The sequence below is a fragment of the Zonotrichia leucophrys genome, chromosome 1A (genome assembly GCF_028769735.1).
Source record: "Zonotrichia leucophrys gambelii isolate GWCS_2022_RI chromosome 1A, RI_Zleu_2.0, whole genome shotgun sequence".
NCBI lineage: Eukaryota > Metazoa > Chordata > Aves > Passeriformes > Passerellidae > Zonotrichia > Zonotrichia leucophrys.
In genome coordinates this window covers 65652180-65670669 of record NC_088170.1, presented here as the reverse complement: position 1 = coordinate 65670669, position 18490 = coordinate 65652180, and the positions used below count along the sequence as shown (strand labels likewise).

The following is an 18490-nucleotide window of genomic DNA, read 5'->3' as shown; positions in this document are numbered from 1 at the left end:
AGGGCTGACATGGTTAAAATAACCTGCAGGAACATGAAGTTAGTTGGAAAGAAGGTTTTAGGATCATCAATTTAGGAGTATCAATTTAGTACCTCCAACATGTGAACCTGAACACCTACAGCAAACCAAATTGTAAGAAAGATTCTACTAAGCTAGGGCTAAACTAAAACACACTATTACCAAAATAAATATTTTGCTTTTAATTTGATTCAATTCAAGCAACTTTTCTAATAGGGTAAGTGCTGCTTCACCAAAATACCCAGCAACCCAAGCATCCCTGTCTCTTGAAGCTCTGCCTAACGGATTGGGAAGTTTATTTCTCAAAGGCATTATTGCTACAGAGGAGGTATCCAGCAACACCACACATCCATTCTGGGAGAATCCAGCTTCAGCCAACTGTTCTGCCCAGCAGAGAGCACAGCCTGCCCCAGAAGGAGGTTACCAGCAGGGTGTGGGAAGGAATGAGGACACAAGTCTCTTATCAGGGGCTGAGTTGGATGATCTCCAAGGTCGTTGATGGGTTTGTTCTTCTGAAAGAGGCATTGTAAGCTGAAATCCATAGGCAGAGGTGCATAAATTTTTAAAAACAAAGGTAAACTTCTTCCTTTCCTTTCCTAGCTATAGTAAGAGAAGTTCAGTCTTGAAACTGGGAGTGTGACACCTGTAGCTCCTCTCTGTGGTCACAGCTCCCTCTGCAGTCAACCCAGCTCCACCAGTGACACCAGACAGGAAAGTCTCCATCAATCCTGTGCTGTGAACCAGACAGAATGCACCAAGTTCTCCTGAAAATCCCATGGACAGGACTCAGCAAAGCCACCAGAGGGATCTCCAACTCACTGGAATCACCCACCTGGGCCCTTGCTCTCCACAGGAGCTGATCAGTGCCAGGTTATGAGGGCATGGGAACCAGGACACCCAAAATCACCCACTGGGGTCTGCCCTTAGTGACCCCTGATCAGAATTCTTGGTGTTGTGGTCAAACCAGAGGCTGCTGAGAGGTTATGGCTGGCTCCAGGTGGGAAGCACAGCCCAGACACCTCACTCCAGCAGCAAAGGTGTAGGACCAATACTTAACTGTGCTCAAACCTCACCTTTAAAAAACAAACAAACAAACAATAAAACCTAGAAATGCTGCATGAAGATGAATCACAAAATGAGGCAGAAGGTGCCACAAGAGCCCATCTCTGCAGCCTTTGGTCCTGTTTTGGGTGGACTGGAAACAAGCTGAGCATTGATGCTTTGTTCAACAACACCCCCAGCACCAGTTTCTGAGCAGCAGCAATGACACAACACAGCCTCGAGTGCAGTTTTGCTCTGGTTTATTCTTTATTCCAAAAAATAGATCCTGAAAGCAAAAGAATCTTTCAGAAAGCAAGGAAAAACACTGTCAAAGGCAAGAGGATCATTTCAGTGTGCATCACTCCACCCTGCCACCACTGCATCCTGGGGAGCATCCAAACACTTCCTCAACCTGGCAGCAGCAAAAGGCTCCTTTTCCCAGACCTGCCAGACTCAAAGGATTCCCCCACTTCCCACAGCCTTGGATCAGCTGTGCAAGGCCAGTGGGAGGCTGCTTGGTTGGTCCAGTAGCTCCCAACACTGTCAGACTCATATTTCACCTGTGCCAGAGCTGCCTGGCCAGGTATGATGCCACACCAAGCCATGCTGGAGGAGCTCTGCCAGCAATCATATTCCTGTCCATAAATCCCAATTTTCTCTGTGAGTGGTTGCTGCTTTCTCTTTAGCCACTTCCTTACACTGTTGATTCTGCTGGTACCAACACACCCACATCTTCATCAGCTACACTAGTAACTCCCCATGTCACTGAGGGCTCGTCTGAAACTGATTTTTTTTTTTTTTGTTGTTTGGCACAGAAAAGGAAGTTGGAAACACTGGAAATTCTTGCATAAAATCCTATATTGGTATAGCATCATTCTAAAGCTGTGTCATGTTAAAAACTTTTAAGAAACAAGAATGAAAACACCAAGAAAATCAAAGTGTTCTTTAAAGACTTTGATTCTTTGATTGTCTAAGACACCTGCAGCAAATCTGTTTTTCTAGGTTAGGTTTCCTTTGACATACATCAGCTGCCCAAGCTCAGTGCAATTATTCTGAATTAGCATAGATCGATTTTGCAGTGCAGCATTTGGCTAAGTTACCATTACAGAGGTCAACAAAGGGAATTCTGCCTGCCCAGAATTCTGTGTTCTTCCCTCAGAGGAGCTCATGCTCAGGGCCATGGTTTCCATCCTGCTCTTCTACAGGTTGATTCTTTCCCCTTGCACAAGCCGTGCTCGGAAGTTCCAAATATCCTTCAAAACAAAAATGAGACAAAGAAAAAGCACCTTGAGGGCCAGAAAACAGTGACCAGGATTCCAGTTTACACAGATGGAAGTAGAGGATTACTTAGTTCTTATCATCTTCTGAAGGTGAAATAAGAGCTGGGTACTCCTCTGGGAGAAAACTCCAACTCTGGCTAAAAAAAATCCTTAAAGTTACACAAAAACACAGAGACTTCTCTGGGGTTTATAAGAACAACTTCATTTCCACTCAGGAGAAGGAGAGAGCCTCACTACACATCCCTCTGGATTTCACCAAGCACATCAATAACCCCAGGAACTGAAAGCCAAGCAAGCTGTGGCTTTACAGCCATGAAAGATCAGCTTGCAAAACACAACTGGGCACTCCCCACACCCAGGCACACTGGGGGAAACAGAACAACACAAACCAGCAAGGGTGAAATGTGGCAGCAGCTCTCTGGCCACAGAGAGCAGCAGGCACAACTTTCCCAGGCATTGTCCTGGGAAAGGCTGGGAGAGGATCAGAGGAAAGAATGATAAACAGTTCTTATCTTCACTTGCTCCACCTGTTGTTGTGAAGGTGTGGAATGTGTTATGGAGATTTGTTTACCAGAGGGTGCTTTCCTGATTGGCCAATGTGATGGTATTTAGATCACAGGACCAATTGGGTGCACCTGTATCTGTCTGTAGGGTTTCTTAATAAGTACAGAATAATAAAGTGATTGATCAGCCTCCTGAGAATCATGGAGTCAATGCTAATTGATACCTGGCTGAGGGCTGCAGTGACAATGCAAAAGAAAGTGCCCCCTCCAGAAAGCCCCAGATATTGTAAACCAAGTACATTTTAAAATGAAATTGCTGCTTTTACATCTAGACTTTACTGCCTTGATACTGGCTTTGCACACTTTTGGGAACTGCTGTGGATTAAGATATTCAGAACATTTTCACCCCAGTAACAAGGTTTATTTTTCTTTCAGTGGCTGGATCCCTGAAGAATTCACATTTGCTTTCTATTTTACTCAATGGTCTCAGTTATTCAGCAAGAGTGCATTAGTCCCATTTCTTTTTTGAGGCAGATATATATCACTGCTATAGCCTCCAGTATAAACAACTGATGTGGGATTATATTTAAGCAAAAACAAATCCATTTGTTACTGTGATCAGATGTGGCTATTTGTTTTAAAAGGAAAATCCACCCACCATTGGTGGGGGGAACTGTAAAAACTGGACATAAAAACTGGACAAGCACTGAATTTATTCCAGTTGATAGTTTTGAATTCAGGGCAAATGACCACATTTTTTTATTTACAAGCAGAGCTTCTCAAGGAAATTCTGGAGATCATGGGATGTGAAGAGGCTGCCAGTGAACAAGGGTTGTGAAGAGGCTGCCAGTGAACATTATGAGGAAAAAGGCCCCAAAAAAGCCTGCCAGTCATCTTCTGAACATCAGGTCTTTCATCCTGCCAAGCACCTCTGCCTGGTACAGCCTGATCTGCCAAGCTGGGCACAGCAAAGAGCACCAAGGTGCCACAGGAGAGACTGGGGAAAGGGAACTGACCTGCTTTGTGACAAAGGGCACTGAGTCTCACCTTGAGCTCCACGTTAGTTGCATCGTATTTCTTGCAAACCATTTCCTGCAGCTCCTTCTCCAGGTGCTCCTGAGTTGTGTTCTTGACATCGATGTAGTGACACTCGGAGCTGGCAAAGTGGCAGCTGATGCTCTGTGTGAGGAAAGTGTCACTCACTGTCACACTGACTACAAACAACTCAAAAAGGTGGGAAAAACTCAGGCATTCCAGATTGTGGACACATCACTTCTTCCTTAGAGCTCATGCCAGCAAAACCCTTCCTCCTTTCCAAGAGCTCTGGGGAGTGTCCCCTTGGAGGAATACTCTTGCTGCTGACTTCCTTCTCTTGCTCTTCTTCCTTCCCTTCTCCCCCTCAGTCCCTCAGCATGAGCTGTACTGCCTGATCTCACAATATCAGCAGCTGGAGTGGAAACAGGGAGAGTCAGGGCTGGGCCAGACCTGTGTGTGCTCTAGGGGCTCTTGGCTCCTGCACCAACAGGGTCACAACCCACTTATTCTGAATCCACCAACAAACTGCCACAGGGGCTGAAAGAACAGGCCACACAACAGGCAAACCAAAATAAAACCAGTGCCTGGATCAATCCCTCCTGAGACAGGACCAGGCCTCCAAAGGAGGGCACTTTTCCCTGTTTCAGTTAAAGAATCATGCATGTCAACAAATGTTTCATAGAAAAATGGGTTGTGCAATCATATAAATAAATATTATTTATTGAATGATGGAGACTCATGTTATCCAGAGATGGGATACCAAGAAGACAGGGAAAAAATATTAGGTAAAGTCCTCATATCTGGGACAGCTGAAATGAACTTTCAGAAAAGCAAGTACAGCCAGACAGGGTTTAATTTAAACATAGATTCAACATCTAATTTCTACTCCTGTTCTGTTTTTCTCAAGCAGCTGCACAGCATGCTATTCTTACAGAAGACAGATGTTTAAAAATAAAATAATAAATAAACAAGAGAGTGCTGAAGTATATTAGGAAGATAAATCTCTTTAAAACATTCATCCACATATTCATGAACTGAGGAAGGATTCAAAAGGGGTGGGGGATAAAAACAGAGGGATAGTTGGATAATTTTGTTTTTAAAAAATCAAAAATATTAAAAACAATATCAAGAGATGTTTTCCTACCTTCCGAAAACCTGATGTCCTGTTTATCCCAGAGCCATGAATGAGCAGGGGGTGGAAGAACACTGTGTCTCCCTTCTCCATGACAAGGTGAACCTTGGGAATCTTCTCATCCTCATCAAGCAGCCCATGGAAAAGTTTGTTGGTTTTACCCTAGGAAAGAAGATGCTGAACTGAAATCACTCCGCTAGAATTAGAGGAAGTGCTGATTTTCAGAGCACAGCAGGGACAGCTTTGGATCTGCTTTCCCCTGGAGAGAATATTCCACATGCCAAGCTAAAAATCTGACTATTGCCTACTAGTCCTTCCACCTCAAGCCTGACATACAGAAAAATGATACTTTCTGTATCTTCTGGATTTGGACAATGAAATTCTCAGCTGGAGAGAACAGAGAAGAGCACTGGGAAACCCCACAAGGGTGGCCTGATGCCACTGCTGGAGTCCAGCCTTCTGCTCAATCACCAATGACAGGCCAGGCCAGGAAACACACACTCTTAAGAGGAAGATACCAACTGGTATTTTATTCAATCCAGCTGTTTACTGTCACACTTCTCCTCTCTGGGACAGTACACATGCTACCAGGCAGGAACAAGCTGACAGGAGGAGACAGAGCCCTCACACTTGGCAAGGGCAGTGGAAAATGCTGGCATGTGTTTATACTCTCATGTCACAACGTGCTGGACATTTTCCAGGTGAAGGTGGGAACAGAGACAAATCCACCCTTGTCACATGGAGTGAGGTCACACAAGAAATTCTCTCCCAAATGAATGTCAGTATGTAAGAAAAAAAAATCACTGAAAACCTCAGCTTTGACCTGCACATGCTCCCCTTACACTGAGTCCTTCCCAGCCAAAACACATCCCCTTCCCAAGCCCTCCATGAGTCCCTACCTCCCACTGTGGGTAGCCATGAGGCTTCAGGGCTGTCCTGTGTGTCCCTGGCTGCACCACCAGGCAGCCATTGTCCTGGTGAGCCCTCTCCATGGCGGTCCAGGCGCACACGATGCGGGACGCGGGCCGGAAGGGGAAATAGTGCAGGTCCTGGTGCATGGGGTGCAGGAAGGTCTGCTGGGCTGCAACACAGACACAAACCTGCAGCCCATCACTGTGACACAGCTTCTCCTCCTGCTCAACCACTGTGGCACATCCTAAGGATGCTGGAGACACCTGGTGTACTCAGTGCTGCTCCAGCCCAGCCATGGAAGCCAAGTCAAGCTGCCGTCCCAGCCCAAACTGGATCATGGTGGTGGCTCTTGGTCACACAGTGAAAGCTGCTTAGCCTGTGACCCCTCAAAAAGCTCCTTTTGCTGGCCTTTACCACCAGCACACATTTTTTAATCACTCATTTTGGCTGCTCTCCACTTTTGAGAACTTTAACCAGCACAGAGTTGCACAAACCTCCTGAGCACAAAGCCCTTCCAACAGCTGTGCTCTCTGCAGGCACTGGATGTGCTGCTGTGATGCAAGCAGAACCAACCCTGTCTGTGCTGCACCCTGCTCATGTTTATTTAGCTTTTTCTTTAAAAGATGAGAAAAAAAAATCTCAATTTATGGACTGCAGCCTCCACAGAGAGTTTCTGCCCTAGAGGCTCTCTTCCATGAAGTCTAAACATAAATAAATATTCTTGAAGTTTTGCTTATTATTTTTTCCCCCTATGGAAATGGAAACATCATCCACACCAGAAAAGCCTTTTATATATAATTTATATACTTATTTGGCCATTGATTTTGCTCCTTCAATAGATACAGTTAGGATATTTCTGCTTGCCTCATTTGCCACACTATTTAGACTTTGTGCAGCCTCAAAAACTCTCCTGTGTTTTCTTATCTTGTCTCATTAAACCAAGGTAAAAAGAAAACAAACTATCACCAAAATGGCTTTGTAAATTTTCAATGTTATTTGGATTTAATTTTTTACAGCTTTTCTAAAACACTAAGTTCAATTCTGGCATGCACACAATAATTCATCCATTTTCCACTAATGCAAGTTTTCCTTACCAGAATCTGGAAGTTTATTTATCAGCATGGTGTGCATTGCCATGATGTTTGGCCCTGTGAAGCACTCAACATATTTGAGGACCTACAAAGACAAAAAACATTAGGAAAATAAATCAGAAACATGAAAAACAAGAAGAAATATTGCTGAGGAAGCACTGGGAGCTGGATGTTTGGCTGAGGACAAGGGTACAGGAGGAGGAGGTCAGGGAGGATGGAGGGGTGCAGGACAGGAGGCAGGATCTGGCTTGGCACACAAATGGGAATGGTGGGAGGAGGCCAGGAGGGAAGATGGTGCTGCAGGCTGCTGAGAAGGGTGGAAAAGATGGGGAGATGACTCCCACAGAGCTGTATCTGCCACATGGATATTGGCTGCAAGGCTGGACCTGCCCTGGGAGAGATGTTTGCCTGGATAAAACACACTCAGAACATGTGGCTGATCTGCCCCTCTAGCCTGGCATGGTTTGGCCAAGTCACATTCCTGACTGGCTCCACAGCAGGGGCAGAGCAGCACCAGGGGCAGGGCAGCACCAGGGGCAGGGCAGCACCAGGGGCAGGGCAGCACCAGGGCCAGGGCAGCACCAGGGACAGGGCAGCACCAGGGACAGGGCAGCACCAGGGCCAGGGCAGCACCAGGGGCAGGGCAGCACCAGGGGCTGGGCAGCACCAGGGGCAGGGCAGCACCAGGGGCAGGGCAGCACTGCTTCAGGTCTTCTGCCCCAACCTCCATCCATCCCCTGCTCATGCAGAACACTCTTAAAGGCCAACTTATCTTCCTTCCTCACTGGTGTGTTTATGGGAGTGACCTGCAGGGTCAGACACCTCCATGCAGGCCCTTCCACCAGCAGCACCCTTTGTTTGTTTTACCTCAGGCAGAGTGCAGTATCTGAACAGCTCTTCATCTTCCTGGAAGTCCTGCACTTTATTAACCACGCTTTCAGACTGACCAAACTCAGATTTCCGGGATTCATCCTTCATAATCATAACTCCTGGTGGCTTCACCTCTCTTCTGCAGATCCTGGTGAACTCCTTCCTGCAAACCAGAGGGCACATCCACGTTGGAAGAGCCCAATGACCTCCAGCTCCCCAGAGCTCCCCCAGCCCGTCAGGCAGTGCCTGTACCTGAAGCGCTCGATGTCCTGGTCAGACACGAGGTTCCTGATGAGCAGGTACCCATTGTCCTCATAGAACTGCCTCTGCTCCCTGCTCAGCACAGCGTTGTCCAGGGTGTAGCTGGGACACAAGGGACACGTTAACCACGCCTAGGGACACGTTAACCACGCCTAGGGACCAACCCGTGTGTGCTTGGGGGAAGGCAAGAGCCTAAATGAGGGATGTGGGACTCCAGGGGCTCTCCAAAATGCAGTTTATTCCATCCAAGGGGTTACAGCAGTCCAGGGTCATGGGTGACAGAGCTGTGCCTGCAGCTGTCAGCTCCAGACCCTTTGGGTTTGGTTACAATGCATTATATCCTTTTCTTTACTGAGCATCTTAATACAGTAGAACCAATCTGTACCTTAACTTTTACCTATAGCCTATCATAACTACTGTAATTACCATATTCATGTTACTGTTCTCCAATCACTAAAAGTTAGTACATTACAGTTTAAGCTAGAAGTTGTTTATCGGTTTTCTTGCAGTGGAAAATTCTGAAATCTTTTTTTCTACTTGCAGCTCTGCTGACTTGTTTGCCTGTGCCATCTTTCTGCTTGGTAAAAACATCTTTTTTTAAAGGTGGGTTTATCCTTTGCTCAAAGTCATAAAAATCCCTTTTAACTAACAAACCCTTTGCCTCCTTGGTTATCCAGTAAGACTGGCTCAGCAATTCTTTTCTTCTATATCAAAACTTGCTTCCATCTCTATTCCTTCATCAGCCTCTACATTTAAAAATCTTTCTGCCAAGCACACACATCTGTGAGACTTTCTTGTCAAACTTTCATCCTTCCCAACAGGGGAAGAAAGAGCTGAGTTCTGAAGGTTGTTTTGCTTTCATCTCTACCAAGGAAGATGGAGCTTACCAAAACTTCCCTGAATGAGGAGCAACACTGACTTGGGCTGAAGTAGGATTGCTTATCTGGGGTGGGAATTAAGGAATATACAATCAAGCAAAACAGATTGGAACATTATCTACAAGTATGGGTCCTCAATCCTACAGTGCTGTTCATCTCAAATGCAGGTGTGCTGGACACTCAATCCACATTCTTCTTCATTTTGCTTCCATAATAATAAATTATAATAAGAAATATTCTAAAAGTTAAAAGAATCTAAAACAATAAAGCAAGAGGAGTAAACCTGAGGTTTCATGTTTTCACAGAGTGTTGCAAACCCTCACCTTCTCTCCAGTTACTGCAGAGATATGGGTCCTTCAAAAGGACAGGGATAGCAGGGAGAGAGGAGAGCTTTAGGCTTGTCCTCCACTTCAAGTCATTTCAACAGGTTTTTAAAAAGCTTTTTTTTTCCCTTATGCAGAGACACATTCTTATCAACAGGGCAATTAAACCCACTTGCTAAAGAAGCCACACAAGAGCTTTATGCATGGTATTGAAGTGTCATCCATAACAAAAATGGGCATTTTCATGCTGATCTTTTGTTCTTTACATGCATGTTTGCTTCAGGGTTTTATGAAAACCACTGACTTTCCTCTACTGCTCATAAAACCATGAATGCTTTGGGAATGAGAAATAAAGTTTCACCACAGCTGTTGTGTCCCCACACCAGGAAGCTTCAAGAGTCACACAGAGTGGGAGAAGAACAACACATGCAAAAATGTGTGGCACAAATGATGAGAGGGAGGAAAAGGTGCTGGGAACTGGGTGGAAGACAGAGAGAAGAACATGGGGGACCTGCTGCCACAGCAGGTCCCAGAGCAAGGAATCCCCCAACTGAGGGCACCAGTGCTCCACACACCACATTTCAGGCCTAATTTCAGTGAATATGGGACTCCTGATCATTCAGGCTCCTAAATGTCCACAGAGAGCTGATGGAGACACAGGCACAGGCTGAACCCCAGCATGGGACCCTCCTCAGCACCTCCCCCTTGGGGGGACAGCAGAGAAGCCCACCCAGTGCTGGACTCCATTTCAGCACCTTCCACCCAGGCTTTGTAGTGCCTTTTCCTCTCACTGGTTTCCCTCTGAACCCTGCAACATTCAGAGGACAAGTCTGGGCTGCCTGGACAACCAAAACAACAAGGCACAGATATTAAAACAAAACCAGTGAACTGATGTACCATTTGATGTACCAAATAAATCATTCTTATCAGTCTGTAATTTACTTTACCCACACACCTTTCTTGCTCCAGCCCAGCTTAGTCGGTTTTGGTCCAAAGCTATTTGCATCATGACCCAGATTTACACACAAACAGGTTGTGCAGCACCTCTCCTTACTTCCTGCATGTTACAACCAAGGTGTTTCTCCTATAATTTATTCCTAATTTTGTGTTCCCACTTGTGTTATGCCAGTCTGAGTCAACAACTATCCATCTGCCTTCATATTTTTAATCGATTTGAGGACCTCTACATCCATGTATCATAATTCAGAGGTAGGTAACTTGTCAGCATTCTGCTCTGTGAAAAAGCTTTTTTAAAGCAACATTTATGACAGCAGCTTTAAAAATATTCTCAGCAAGCAGTCTCCACTTAACTTTTGGAACCACGAGACATATCAATGCAAAAACTTATTTGTACCCAGGTTTCCTCTGCCTTATGTTGGCAGCCATTTCCACCTCGGTTGCCACTCACAAACCAAACCTTGATGTTTTTCCTGCTGCTGCTCTACCAGTCCAGTCTGTATCTTTCAGAGAAATCTGTGACTTGCCGTGCAACTTCTAAGTCATGCGGAGTTGAGTCTCTAGGAGGAGAACAGGCTGCAGGGAAGCCTCTGGCTCGGTGCTGAGGGGCACGGCCAAGATCCGCACCCCGGATCCCCACAGCCTGCGGGGCTGAAGCTCAGGGAGGGGCTTTGGGGTGGGTCAGGTCCTGACCCCCAAATTCCGCTCGGGGCTGCCAGGAAGCGCTGTCCTCCAGCACCAGGACACAGGGCAGGATCGCCCCGTGTGTCCCTGCCAGCCCGGTGTCCCTGTCGGACACACCGCGGGCACACAAGGGCGCGGGGAACGAGGGGCAAAGCGAGCCGGTCTGGGGGAAGCGGGGCCCCGACCCACGGGGGCCAAAGCGCTGCTGCCGCCCCTTCCCGACCCCACAGCAGAAGGATACAGGAGCCGGGGCCGCTGCCAGCCGCGGGGACAGGTGCCGCAGGATGGTGTCCAGCCGCGCCGCCGAGCGCTCCCCCAGCCGCTCCCCGAGCCGCTCCATGACGCCCGGGCACCGTCAGCGCTGTCCCGGCCGGGGCGGAGCCGGGGCCGCCGCATGCTCAGAGCCCCGGGACGGCGGTGGGAAGGGCCTGAGGGAAGCCAGGGCGGAGCCGGGAGCCCTCAGAGCCCGGATCCCGCCGGGCGCCGCGGTGCCATGGGTGTGCGGGGCGGGCGGAGGCCGTGAGGGACCCCGCGCCCTCAGAGCCGCGGGCCGGCAGCGCCCCCGGGGAAAGGGCCTGAGGGAAGCCAACGAGAGTTTGGAATTTTCCCTGCAGATTTCTTTGTATTCGTCCTCCCGCTTCCCCTCTTTTTCCCGTTCTCTGGAGCAGTGAATTACATCAGCCCCGCGTGGAGAGCAGCGCTTGGCACAATGCGCTCCTGAGGCCGGCATGGATCGATGCCTTATCTCCCGTCTCTAAGGAGACCGTCAGAGTTCGCCTCATCCCTCCATGAAAACGTTTGGAGAGATTCTGTGAGCCCCAGTGTTTAAACAGATCTCACACCTGCCAGGTTGTCCATAAAACCCTCGCTCATGGGCAGTCCAGGCCCTGTTCCCAAAGAGGCACCATCTCAGGTCTCCTGTAGCTCCAGGCAGGCCCATGATGACAGAGTGTGCAGCAAAATTCTGCTTACAACTGCTTTAGGAAGCTCAACTCCCATTCTGCCACAGGTTTTGCTGGAATCTGGGCTGACATGTTGGTAGATCAAAAACTCAGCTGTCAATACACAAAGCTTCCTGTTAGTGCTGCAGATGAACAGGAGCCAAGGCATGGTAGGAAGGGTTTCTGTACATGACCTGTATAAAGCTGGTTCCCTTCAAAACCCAGTGGCAAAACTCCTATTGATTTAAATAAACTACAGCAGATCTACAAACTGGTCTGTGGCACATTTGTGTTTATGGCTCTTACAGTATGTTTGGTGGAGTCACTCCCTTCAGGGACCTAACAGAACAGGCTGCTCATGGAAATGGGACAAACAAGGTCGGGAACCCAGGAAAAAAACCCTCTCTGAACGATTTTGTGTAGTCACAGAGGTAAGAGTACAGGCACTGTGAAAGCACAACAGCAGCAGCAGTGACAGCACCCTTCATTGCCAATAAAATCAGACCTTTGACTCCTGAGCCATAGGAAAACTTAGTCATATGAAAACAGAAAGTTAAAAGTCCTTCAAATCAAACTAGTGAGAGGGAACAGGAAAAAAAAGCAACTAGAGTAATAGCTTTATTACTGAACTCCTAATTATTACTGCATTGAAAGGCCTATATATAATTTAGATCTATGCTGCAATTGCTTTCACAATCCAAACTGAAACAGGAACCTCAATAAATCTCATGTGTTGCAAAGTTTAGGTAAAAGCCCTGTCAAAAAGATGAAGCAGAATAATACTACACATGCCTATTGTGGCATGGACCTGTTTGCAATGTAAATATTTCTTCCACAGGTACATGTTTGACAGCATCTTATGCAAAGGTGTCTTTCATACCTGTAAAAAATAAACAAAAAGTAGGGAATTTGGCGGTACTGATTTAGGAGAATTTTTATATATACATAATATACACTTACATAAATATATATAGAATCATAGAACATCCTGGGCTGTAAAGGACCCACAAGAACCATCAGTCCTACTCCTGAAGTCCAGCACAAGACAAGCACAAAAATCCCACCCTGTGCCTGAGAATGTTGTCCAAAGGCTGCTTGAACTCTGTCAGCCTTCTTGGTTGTCACCACTTCCTGGGGAGCCTGTCCCAGTGCCCAGCCATCCTCTGGATGAAGAACCCTTTCCTAATATATTCATTTTTAAACAAGAAGACCCTCAAAAAACCCTAATATCTCTGTGCATTAAATACCATTATTCCTTTTTACATACAGCCTCTGTGACAATCTCTGTACCAGTGACTCCCGTGTCACTGACTGCCCTGTTTATTCTGCCACACCCCAAAGAGCTGAGGACACCCTGCCCACGTTGGCAGGAGAGCGGGTGGCCAAGGTCAGTGCCCTGTATTTGTACCCTCCTGCTGAGGGATCGAACTTTAGCACAACAAAAGATCGATCCGGCGCTGCCGGCACCACTCAGTGACAGGAGGCTGCTGGTGGTGTAGCCACACCCCCTGGAATTAGAAATGTGTGGACACCTAAAAAAAATCCCCATCCTTTGCATCTAAACAGTCCAGAGTGAATAATTTTCAAATCCGTTGATAGCATCACTGAAATCCAGGCTGAATGTCATGAACCCAGTAAAAGAAACAAGGCAGAAATTTTCTTTGTTAAGGAAACTGATGGTGGCATTAATCATTGTATTAAAATGGATGGCATTTAAGAGAGGCTGTGTCTTTGCAAAGTACTTTTACAGCTATGTCTGTCAGTTTCCTGAATTTTATAGAACATTGTTATACAGATGGTTTGCATTTGGCTTTTTGTTTTAATGTTTTCTGTTCATTAAATCACAAAACTAATAAAAACTAAACGATTGAGATTCCTCCAGCAGCACAGGAACATTCCTAATGCACAGTCTTATAATTTAATAAGCATCTCAATTGACTATTAAAATCCACATTATGATCAGAACTGTAATTCCAAAGATGAGGTCTTCTGAAAGCTTAATTTACTGTGGTGAGAAGTGGCAGCTGCTCCAACTCAGCAAAATTAGCTTTTTTAACTGAGATGCCAGGGAAAACAGATGTTGATGAGACAATAACAACAAAATCCACCACCAACGTGCAGGTTCATTTCTCACCACCAGAGGAGTCAAGAAGGGCTTCCATGGATGGTAGAAGGGAGAAGGAGGGAAAGGGAGCTGTGGATTAATCAGAGAATAAAACAAGGGGCAGAGTGACAAAGGACATGGAAAGGGTCAAGGGTCTTGATGATTCTCTGCCTTGGCCTTTGCTTTAGTTCCTGCCTCTGCTGGATTTCAAGTTTGGCCAACCCTTATCCTAAGCTGTCCCAAACTTCTCAGCTGGGGGTGCCCACCCATTCCTTATTGACACATCCCTTTGGGAACACCAGACACAGCTGGACCCACCAGTGCTCTGAGCACAGAGTGTAAAAACCCCAGCTGTGGTTGGCTCTTGCAGTGCCAGTGAGCCAGAAAGGAAAAGTCTCCCTCATGAACATGTTGCCCTTATTGATCTCCAGGCTCCCAAAAGGGTTCCCATTCTCCCTCATGACCACATAGCTGGGAAAAACACCTACCAAAGGGCTGAACAAGAGGGTATTTTATTACCTTTCCTCTTTCCAAGAACCAGTCACAGGGGCTGCAATCACATCTCGTGGTCAGAATGCAGACATGGACTCAGGTGGCTCTTCCCAGCTGTTCACCTGACTTCCAGTGAAACACCAGTGGAGCACTAAATACCAGCCACTGTGTCCATCCACCTCAGGTTTGCTGCCCTCTCACTGCAGCAGTCACATTAACTTTCATTATCTCATTATTAGAAAAGCTTTAATCCTGAATTCTGAGTAGAATATGAAATCAAAAAATACCTAACAAAAAGGGCCAAACTATTCTGGCTTTAAATACTGCCACAGATTTAAAGTGTTGTTTATCCTTGATGCAGGGAGGAAGCAAAACGCTGAGGAAAACAACAGGCTAAAGAGCAACAACTGTTACAAACTTTCCAAAAATATATGCTACTTATCAAATGTGTTGATTAGCCTAGTGAATATTTCGATTATTAAATGCTCTCTTTTCAAAGAAAGATAGTTTTTTTCTCCACTCTTTTCACAACTTGGATGGAGTTCTACAAGCAGGAATGGGAGCTGGTGCATGCAGAGATTCCTGTGTATGCAAAGTACATTATGTTTGTATAAATGACTGGACTGGCTACTAATAACAGCTTTTCACTGTTGCTTTCTCACAGCTTTTTGACACCAGCATCTCAAAACCCCTTTCATTTAAGAAGAATCTCTAAGCGTTTTGCTTAATGGTGAAGGATTTAGGACTTGCCAGTCCCTTACAAGATACCCTCCTACAGCTCACCGGGATCTCCAATCTCTGATTTAGCAAAACAAGTCATAAAACTTGGTCAACAAAGGTGATGCTCCCAGAGGACTTCCCAAGTTATCATCACCCTCTCAGCGGCGCAGCAGGAAGCGCTTTGGGATGTAAATTCCAGCCGTCAGGAAGCACTGGGAGAGAGGTTTTTAAATCGGCTCACCCGAGGGGTTTTCCTCGTAGCTGCCTCCAGCGGCCGTGACGGGAAATCTTCCTCCGAAAGTCCAGAGACAAGCAGCCTCCTTCAGACAGCTTCCCTTGGACCTTCTGCCATTCCGGGCACGTCCGGGCAAGGCCAAGTTTGGTTTTACACCTGGCTGATGAAGCCATTATCACAGCGAGTGAAAAAACCCAACAGCATCGACCGACAGGGACCTTCTTCTGCCGGAGGGGAACTGACACACAGCCAGCGCCAGTTTCAACTGCAAGTGACCTTTCTGCATGCACTCCATGCAGAACTCAACGGTTCTGCGCCCTTTTTATCTACTTAAGGGTTTTTTAAAATTAAAATAACCTATATAGATACAGTCTTGCCCACGACCATGGAGAAAATGAACAGAACAAACATCACTAAACAGAAGGGAAAAAAAAAATTAAATCAGTATTTTCTGCACAATTGGTTTTTGATGCTTTATTTTCAGAATTGCCATGAAAAACCTAACAGTTTTTGGAGTTTTTTTCTCAAAGCAAAGTCAAAAACTTGGTTACTGCTTTGAGGTTTTGTGGTGAACCCACAACTCTCAGACTTCTTTTCCAGGAAAAGGAGCATGAGGGACTGTGTGGTTCAAGCCATTCACAAGGGGGGAATTAAAAAAAAAAAAGATTCTAGCTTTTTTTTTCTAGTGTTTTGCTAAATCAGAGATTGGAGATCCCGGTGAGCTGTAGGAGGGTATCTTGTAAGGGACTGGCAAGTCCTAAATCCTTCACCATTAAGCAAAACGCTTAGAGATTCTTCTTAAATGAAAGGGGTTTTGAGATGCTGGTGTCAAAAAGCTGTGAGAAAGCAACAGTGAAAAGCTGTTATTAGTAGCCAGTCCAGTCATTTATACAAACATAATGTACTTTGCATACACAGGAATCTCTGCATGCACCAGCTCCCATTCCTGCTTGTAGAACTCCATCCAAGTTGTGAAAAGAGTGGAGAAAAAAAAACTATCTTTCTTTGAAAAGAAAGTATTTAATAATCGAAATATTCACTAGGCTAATCAACACATTTGATAAGTAGCATATATTTTTGGAAAGTTTGTAACAGTTGTTGCTCTTTAGCCTGTTGTTTTCCTCAGCGTTTTGCTGTTTGCAATGTTTCCAGCATCCCCTCCTCGAGCCCTCCTCCTGCTGACAGCAGGCACAGCAGCACTCGCAGGGGAAACAATTCAAAATGCTGCAGACTTGGTGCTGGTAAGTAAAATAAACAAAATCAAGTGGGTAATAAACTTGGAGATAATCTACTTGCCCTCAGCTGTACTCGAGGTTACCACTGGACATCACAGCTTGGAGAACTGATTCAAGGAGTGGTCACAATTATCAATAGAATCACACATGCAATATAAATTTTAAAAATTAGGATTTCTCCTCTTTTAGTGAATAATTCAGATAGGAATCAAAAAAGTTCATGCACTTATACAAGAGCAATAAAAAAAATTAAATATTTATTTTGAATAACAAGCTTAAGTTCAAGCTGCATTGTTGGCAATGTTGGTTTTAAACACAGATCACAAAAGCGTGCAGAAAATTGTATTGAGCAAAGAACAAAATAATACTAAGAATTATACTAAACAGCTGCTGATTTTTAAAGAAACAAAAAAGGCCTGTAATCACTATACAAAATATAAAATGTATTAAACACTACCATCCACAGAACAGAGGTTTATTTTAGTTTGATTATATTTAAAAATTATTTGTGTAGTTATTTATATAGTGAATTGTAAATGAATATTATACAGTAACCTCCTTTTGGTCTGCAAAACCTTTGTTGCACTATAGCACATCCAATCACGTTGCAAAAAAAAAAAAAAAGATTTATTTGTCCTTACTATCAATAAAGAAAACAATCATTGATAATACAGTAAATATTGTCAGGTCTACAAATAATGAAATTCAAAATGACTCCTTCGACTCTGAAGCGCTTTCCATGCAAAAAGTCAGCACTTGCTGTTTAAACTGAGTGCACTACCAAGCAATGTCCAGGGTCGTAGATGCTCTTGGCAAGACTAAACTTTACCAAAAAATTTAGAAAATAAAATAAAATAATTTTTTTTTTAATCGAAGATTGAATGCAATCATGCAACCTCTTACTACTGGGTAACCCACTGTGTGTCTTGTCAATTTATTGCCTTTCTGGAATATCACTCAAGGCATCAAAATTAGATTCATGATAAATATACACATAATGAAAGGACACAAACTGCTATTCGACACTACTACTGGTAATGTCTGTGCTACGTGAAAGCACCTTTAAAAAGAGCCTATGCGGCAAGAGATAAGTGTCTAAAGATTCAAAATGAATCAACAGTATTGGATAACAATATAATTCTCAACTCAGAAGCTGCCTCAAGATTAGGTGCATCTTCAGTTAATGTAACAGGAAAAAAAGGCAATGGATTTTATTATTTGTATCCACTCATAAACTGACCTAAGGCCACCAGATGTGCAGACACAACAAGTTTTCTTTTCTTTTTACAGTTCTTTAAATTGTAGGATGATAAGGGAATAGATCTATTCAAAAACAAACAACTATTTCATCTCTATTAAGAGGTGGCACCGGGCGTGGGGTTCACGTTCTGAGTGGCCACCTGTGGCGCCACTTCAATGATCCGGGGTTTGTCGATGATCCTGGCCGTGCGGTTGCCCTTCTCCACAATGCCGATAATCCACGCCTGGTGGCCCTCGCCGTACTTGGGGGACTTGATCTCGGCGCAGAAGCGCGCTGCCTGCTCTCGGGGTAGGCAGATGAGGAGGCCTCCTGCAAAGAACGAGAGCAGAGCATCAGAACATCTGACTGAAAAGTATTTCAGCCTTGGTCTGCTGTGTTATGAGTAGAAAAGTTGCCCATTTTTTTAAAAGGTTGTGGAGTTCACAGCTTGGGCCAGTTACTGCCAGGTGGAGTTCTGTTTGTTGTTGTAATCACCTGTTGTTAATAGATTTTCGTTAACTGCCTGCTGTTGATGGCT

At 45.2% G+C, this 18490-nt stretch overlaps 2 protein-coding genes across 3 annotated transcripts in view; both read right to left on the bottom strand.

Moving 5' to 3' along the window:
- Positions 1–1302: 1302 nt before the first annotated feature.
- On the bottom strand, positions 1303–11406 carry PHYH (phytanoyl-CoA 2-hydroxylase). Its single transcript, XM_064703017.1, has 9 exons — positions 11227–11406; positions 9031–9086; positions 8135–8245; positions 7880–8045; positions 7016–7097; positions 5909–6090; positions 5022–5171; positions 3890–4021; positions 1303–2312 (listed from the first exon to the last, which is right to left on the bottom strand). Exons 1-9 carry the CDS (start codon positions 11323–11325, stop codon positions 2259–2261), a joined length of 1032 nt encoding a protein of 343 aa, XP_064559087.1. The 5' UTR covers positions 11326–11406; the 3' UTR covers positions 1303–2258.
- Positions 11407–16941: 5535 nt separating this feature from the next.
- Positions 16942–18490, bottom strand: part of SEPHS1 (selenophosphate synthetase 1) — a 25007-nt gene continuing 23458 nt past the window's right edge. Inside the window, exon 9 of one of the 2 annotated variants that reach the window (XM_064703014.1) lies at positions 16942–18282. In XM_064703014.1, the coding sequence (XP_064559084.1) occupies positions 18068–18282 (215 nt within the window). In that variant the 3' untranslated portion in view covers positions 16942–18067. The remainder of the gene's footprint in view (positions 18283–18490) is intronic. The other variant, XM_064703015.1, reaches the window with a different exon arrangement.